Source organism: Aegilops tauschii, chromosome 1 (assembly GCF_002575655.3).
Source record: "Aegilops tauschii subsp. strangulata cultivar AL8/78 chromosome 1, Aet v6.0, whole genome shotgun sequence".
In the NCBI taxonomy this organism is placed as follows: Eukaryota; Viridiplantae; Streptophyta; class Magnoliopsida; order Poales; family Poaceae; genus Aegilops; species Aegilops tauschii.
The window spans coordinates 489,696,689-489,703,706 of record NC_053035.3 but is presented as its reverse complement, the minus strand read 5'-3'; the positions used below and the strand labels follow the sequence as shown (position 1 = coordinate 489,703,706).

General features: G+C 45.5%; 1 protein-coding gene across 1 annotated transcript; it reads left to right on the top strand.

The window, feature by feature from the left end:
* The first annotated feature begins 520 nt into the window (after positions 1 to 520).
* Positions 521 to 3,277, top strand: LOC109759796 (GTP-binding nuclear protein Ran-2). Its single transcript, XM_020318634.4, has 8 exons — positions 521 to 862; positions 967 to 1,036; positions 1,946 to 2,002; positions 2,110 to 2,227; positions 2,340 to 2,429; positions 2,516 to 2,695; positions 2,781 to 2,858; positions 2,963 to 3,277. Exons 1-8 carry the CDS (start codon positions 860 to 862, stop codon positions 3,030 to 3,032), a joined length of 666 nt encoding a protein of 221 aa, XP_020174223.1. The 5' UTR covers positions 521 to 859; the 3' UTR covers positions 3,033 to 3,277.
* Positions 3,278 to 7,018: the final 3,741 nt, after the last annotated feature.

Below are 7,018 nucleotides of genomic sequence, written 5' to 3'. Positions count from 1 at the left end.
GACGTGATCCCGTTATCAAATGACAACTCATGTCCATGGCTTAGGAAACCATAGTCATCTTTGATCAACGAGCTAGTCCGGTAGAGGCTCACTAGGGACATGTTGTTGTCTATGTATCCACACATGTATTTGAGTTTTCGGTCAATACAATTATAGCATGGATAATTAACGATTATCATGAAGAAGGAAATATAATAATAATCACTTTATTATTGCCTCTAGGGCATATCTTCAACAAAAGATTCCTTTTTATTTGAGTAATTATGGTTAAAGATCGGGCGGCTCCCTCTTGCATCATGTCCATGGACCATGTCCGGACCAACATAAAAAAAAAACATTTCAACGAGCTATAAGCCTGCTTTTTTTCCCAGAAGAATAGCTCTTCAGCGTTCCCGTGAAAATGGCCCAAGTAGTATCAAACGCGCAAGTGTGAACGGGCGACTGAAACCGGCGGCCCCTTTCACGATGCGTGGACCGACCGTTCGTTCTTTCTGGAACACACACAGAAAAGAGGCAGCCCAGGACGCGCCGCCCCGCTCCCCGACCCAACGGCAGCACCCGGATCGGACGGCCGGGAACCTCGCGTGGGACGAAAGCTAATCGACCCCCGCCCCCGCTGCGATCCGCCGCCCGCCGCCGATCCTGCGGCCACCATTCCTGCGTCCATCCAAAGCTAACCAAACCCCCGGCTCCCCGCAAAAAGATAAAAAAAAAATCCCATTCCCCAAAAAAATCGCCATATAAAACCCCCACCCCATCCTCCGCCTCCACGGCCTCCCCCAACTCCGATTCGAAATACTCCTCCCCCAGCTAGGGTTTTGCTGCCTCCGCCGCCGCCTCCCGCCAGCGTCGTCCCCCCATGGTGAGTCCATCCCGTTCGATTCCGCGTTCATGGTTTCCGTCTGATTCCGCGTCGGATCCGCGGCTGGGTGGGTCTGATCTGTTTTTCGGTCTGGTCTGTCGCAGGCGCTGCCGAACCAGAACACCGTCGATTACCCCAGCTTCAAGCTCGTCATCGTCGGCGATGGCGGGACTGGTGAGCCTCCTTCTCCCCTTACTCTCGTTCGTTGTGGTTGCGGTAGATTAGGCCGTGATCTGTCCGATGCGCCTGCTTGTTGCCGTCGTTTCGGCGAGATCTGGCTCAGTTACCAGTTTGCGTGGCCTCCGGATGGAATCTGACTCCGTATTAGGAGTTGGGGATTGCGGGGGCGATGGTTATCCCTGCCACGAAAGGGTTTCGTGATTCGTTTGCCAGCGGGAATTACCTTTTGATGCTTTCCGTTTGAACGCATGGAAAACAGAGTTAGTAGTTGCGAAAGGGATTTAGATCAGGGGGGTCTTGATGCTTTTGCATCATATATTTTACCAATAGGAAAAAGTTTGTGTAGCAAGACAAGACTATGTTTGTCGGATTTGAACTTTTTTCTTATACGCAGTTGCTCCAATAGTTATAGCATCTGTATGGAGATTGAAAAATTACCAGCAGATTCTATGTATTAAAAGGATTATTTGAACAGGGGAGTGTGTGTTCTATGAATTATTAGATCGAATATTACTGATAGGCAAAGACGTGGTGGCATTACTGTTTATGAAATGTTCCATTTTTCATGCACCAGTGTAAAAGGTCTGCCTATTAGAATTGTGTTTAGGTGCAATGGAAGACTTAATATGAAGTATACTTTTGCTTATAAGTGAAGAAATCCTTACCATCTAGATAATTTTGTGTCTGTACCGAATTACTTTAGTTGCATCTACTAGATTGGTTTCTCATGCATCATATTCTCTAATCAAACATGAACCTACCTAACATACCATATTTCAAATTGCAATTGTTAGTAATTTTGTGCCTGCTCAGTCCTTGGTTCTTTAGCTTCCTGCTTTGTCTGGTTATTATCCTTCTCCCACCAGCGACAGCAGAGTCTCTGATACTGTTATCTGTTTGCAGGCAAAACCACTTTTGTGAAGAGGCATCTCACTGGAGAGTTTGAGAAGAAATATGAGCGTATGTGTGGATTATTCTTAGTTTCTCTTCTGCACCTATACTGCTTGGCATGCATCATGGCTAAGAAATTCAACATTTCCCCCCCCCCCCCCCCCCCCCCTTTGCAGCCACTATTGGTGTTGAAGTTCACCCATTGGATTTCACCACTAACTGTGGAAAGATCCGTTTCTACTGCTGGGACACTGCTGGGCAAGAGAAGTTTGGTGGCCTTAGGGATGGATACTAGTAAGTGTTTTGTTGATCTCTATGATTTAACTACGGCTCTGCAATGGAAAATGCAAAGCTTACTGTTTCTATGTATGATTGACTCACTGCTCTTCTTTAATCATTTTGACAGTATCCATGGTCAGTGTGCGATAATCATGTTTGATGTCACTTCAAGGCTGACATACAAGAATGTTCCTACGTGGCACAGGGACTTGTGCAGGTTTGATTCTGATGCAATCATCTCTACTTCACTGCATGTGATATTGTGACTTGGTGTTCTGATGTCTGGATGTTAACCTGTTGCAGGGTGTGTGAGAACATCCCCATTGTCCTGTGCGGGAACAAGGTTGATGTGAAGAACAGGCAGGTTAAGGCCAAGCAGGTGACATTCCACAGGAAGAAGAACCTGCAGTACTATGAAATCTCTGCCAAGAGCAACTACAACTTTGAGAAGCCCTTCCTTTACCTTGCAAGGAAGCTTGCTGGGTAATTGCCTTCCCCCATTGTTTCTTTTTGCCTGTAACCTCTCATCATCCATCTTTTTTTACTAACTAATCTTTGATGATGACAGTGATCCCAACATTCACTTCGTCGAAGCTGTGGCCCTTAAGCCCCCGGAAGTGACCTTCGACCTGGCCATGCAGCAACAGTAAGTGACTTTAATCTGTTGTATAGTTTCATTTATGTTCACTGGAATCGCTCTGTTTCAGTCTGAATTCAAACGCTGATTGCCTTTTGATGTGACTTGTGCAGGCACGAGGCTGAGCTTGCGGCTGCAGCGGCACAGCCACTGCCTGATGACGATGACGATCTGATCGAGTAGAGAGAGGATCATGAGTCTTGTCTGTCTTATCAATCAATACTTTGAGAGCCAGAGACTGTGCGAGTCGGTTTTAGGTTGAAGGCTTGATTTGGAGTAGTCAAGCCGGATGTTTTTCCTGTCTGCCTTGCCTTGTCTGGTGGGCTGCAAACTGTTTGTGTGACATTGATCTACATCATGTTGCTTGCCATGGATTTGTTGTTGGCCACCTTGATGGTTCATCAGTATTATTATGCCTGTTGGCTCAATGTGTGGATCATATATTTATCTTGATCATCTGTGTGCTTGCTATGCGCATCGTTTTGGGCTAAATAGGTTAGCTGCTGGACATCTCAATGGCCAGGTAAGCACTCGCCACACTTTTTTTGAAACGGAACTCGCCACACTGTCAAAAGCAGCAAAAGGGATTTTATTTCTCTTTTTTTGAGCTGGTGATTTTGTTTATCTCTAGATAAACACAATTTGCGGTAGCACTCTTAAAAGCATATCCAATGATGTTGAACTTGCCAATATTTAAATCATAAGACAATTTAATTTCTTACTGGGCAAATTGAAGCCCAAAAGAGGAAGATCATTGAGAAAATCATACCTTACCAGTCTGGTTGACATGTAAAGGTTTGCTTCAATTTTTTTCATTATAATTTGCTTCACAGTCCTGTTCTAATTTGTACTAGGCAGACTTCATCGAGAAATCCGTCATAGTGTCATGCTGGGAAGTCACTCACTCACCAATGAGGCCCTTTTGCCAATTAGTCCAAACAGTCACCCACTCATCTTGCTATCCGACCATTGCCCTCTTTTGCTGATGCTAGGGGCGAAAGACACCTCAAAGCAAGACTTTTGTACTTCCTCCATTCACTTTTATAAGTCGTTTCAAACAAGTGAAATTGAGCTGTTCACTTTTATAAGTCGTTTCAAACAAGTGAAATTGAGCTGTTCTGCACAATGCACGTCTACAAAGCCATTCAATGAAATTGTGCACCTTGGTCGGAATGAGCATTCCAATCACATAGAGCCCTACCAAGCCTTGTGTTAAAAAGACTGCGCTTCACCTCTCCGAGTGGAATAGAGGGTAAGCGAAGATACACCTCTATGCGGCCCAATTGATTATTCTCCTTTCTCGACCATGAAGAAGCATGACATTAGTGCGAAGCTAAAGAGATGTGTAATTAGCATGGTGGTGCTTCAGAGAACAAGAAGCAACACACAAGAATGACCGACTTAAAAAACGGTGATGCTAACACCAAGTTCTACAACGGGATCAACGCGAGGAAAAGAAGAAAATCACATCCATAGGGTAAGCACAATCTTGGTTGGGTCATCGAGCATGAACAAAAAGACATCATTCATACCCACTTCTCCGATGCCATGGGAAAAATACTCTAGACCAAATTCAACTGGGAGGAGCTCAACCTTGACGTACGGGACTTGCATGACCTTGAGGCCCCTTTCACCAAGGAGGAGGTGTGAGAGGCCATCCAACCAAATGCCAAATGACGCACTCACGTTGGATGAGTTCATCGGGCATTTTTTGGAAGTGTTGGGACATTGTTAAGGTTGAACTCATGAGAGCCAACCATCATTTTGGTGACCTCCATGGTGCAAATCTCCAATGGTTAAACTCTGTAAACATTGTGCTTTTGCCCCAGAAAGAGGGTGTGGAAGAGATCATCGACTTTATGCCTATTAGCCTCATTTATTCCGTTGCAAAAATCATTGCTAAGATACTAGCTATCCGCCTTAGTATGCACATGAACTCTCTTGTTTCTAATGCCCGAAGTTCCCAAGCAAGTTTAGGGATTGGATCACCGCCCTGATTTGCACATCCTCCTCGAGGGTGCTTTAAAACGGGGTGGTCGGACCTCCAATCTTGCATGGTCGTGGGTTTCGACAAGGTGACCCCCCCGCTCCTTTTCGTCATCGCAATCGTTCCCCTCTAGCGCGTGCTTGACTTGGCAACAAGGCATGGTCTTCTCCACAAGATCATGGTCGGGGTACCATGGTTAGAACCTCTCTTCATGTAGATGATGCGGGATGTTCATGGCCCCAATCGAGTGTGATATCTATCCACCAACTTCCACAAGAGCTCCATGGTCCCAATCGAATGTGGTCATTTAAACCTTGAGCCAATCCTCCAAAGTTTGTCGGCTACTCGTGCTTCCTTCCTAATAACATACTTGGGCCTTACACTTTTGGTTTGGCAACTCAAGAAGGTGGACTTCTAATACCTTGAGGACAAAATTGCACTAAGTCTTGTCCCTTGTGAGTTGAAAATATTACTAACATTGGCCGCTGATGGTATCCTAGACTAGAGGGTGCTCACCATCTCATCTCCCGACCAGTAGGGCCGGGCCAAGGACCCCCTTGGCGGTTAATTACTAGGCCTCTTCGGGCAGACCATGACGTATACAAGGAAGATTCCACAAGGCTTGCGCACAACATGAGGACTCTTCTAAATCCTAGGCCTCTGGTACATTATATAAACCGAGGCTAGGCTAGTCGATAGAACATATTCTAGATATTCTATAGATTCATTCACACATACGATCTTGAAGTAGATCAATCTATACTTTGTACCCCATCCACAATCAATACAATACAAGCAAGGCGTAGAGTTTTACCTCTTCGAGAGGGCTCGAACCTGGGTAAATATTGTATCTCCTTTTTGTCTTGTTACCATCATGCCAAGATCACTAGCTCGGGACCTCCTACACGAGATTTGTCGGATTTAGCTCCCGTAGTCGCAACGCCCTCGTCAAGTCGGTTCTCACCTCGGAAACACACTTCACAGAAGCCAATAAGCTAATGAGAGCTTTTCTTTGGTCGATGTTAGATATGACTACTGATACCAAATGCAAAGTCAATTGGGACACCGTGCCCCGCTCCCATGAACTCGGCGGCCTCGGCGTGCTCAATCTTGAGAAGTTTGCTAGGGCTCTATGATTGCGGTGCCTTGATATGAGTGGAAGGATCCAACCAAGATGTGGGTCGAAATGGGCAACCCTTGTGATGAAATGGACCTCGATCTATTCTATGCCTCTATTACTATCACCATTGGCAAATGGTGCGTGCAAGTAATAAGGCCTGAACCAATTAAGGGTCTTTTTGATCCAAAGGATTTTCATAGGATCTTTGATGGATTAGAATCCTTAGTAATTTTTCCTACGCTGGTCGTTTGATTCGTGGGATTGAATCCCGTAGGATTTTTTTTCCTAAGGATTCATTTGTACTACATTTCACAGGAATTCTTACATCCACTCCAACCTCTTGGAAGCAATCCTTTGTTTTTCCCGTGACACAATCAAACAAACTCAAATCCTATAGGGATCCAATGGACATGCCATTCCAATCCTATATTTTTCCTATTCCTGTGTTTTTGCAATTCTATGAATCAAAGAGGCCCTAAAAAGAGGAAGAATCCGTTGCCCACCTCTTCTCTAAGTGCAGGTTCAACTTGAGGTTGTTGAATTTGGTAGAGCGCTCAATGAATGAGTGGCGGGTAAACTTACCCGGGAACAACATCCCCAACAAAAAAAAGCCATGGCCTCTCTTACCACTCTCATGAGCTAGATTATTTGGAATGAAAAAAAAAGGCGAGCATCTTCCCACACGAGTTTGCACCGCCTCTGATTCTCCTCCGCGTCATCAAGGGGGGGAAGCGCTTCTATGGCCGATGGCGGGTGGCAAGGCGTTGGAAAAGTAATAGCGAGAGAGCATTATGATTCCATATAATTTGTACTCCCTTCGTTCGGAATTACTTGTCACAAAAATGAATGTATCTATAACTTAAATACATCCAGATACTTTCATTTATTTTTTGGACGAGTAATTCCGAACGGAGGGAGTAACCAGTAGTGGCGAGGTGACTGGCAATGGCTGGATGCCATGGTGCAGGTCGCTGTGAACAAGTGGTGTATGTGGTGCGCAGCGCAGGTGGTACCACCGTTGTGCCTCGGCCAGCAAAACCCACCCCACCACCACACCCACAC

Excerpts from the sequence above, each read along its gene's own strand:
- LOC109759796 (XM_020318634.4), top strand. Across the intron at positions 2,228-2,339 it reads GGCCTTAGGGATGGATACTA|TATCCATGGTCAGTGTGCGA; the intron begins GTAAGTGTTTTG and ends TCATTTTGACAG. Across the intron at positions 2,430-2,515 it reads TGGCACAGGGACTTGTGCAG|GGTGTGTGAGAACATCCCCA; the intron begins GTTTGATTCTGA and ends AACCTGTTGCAG.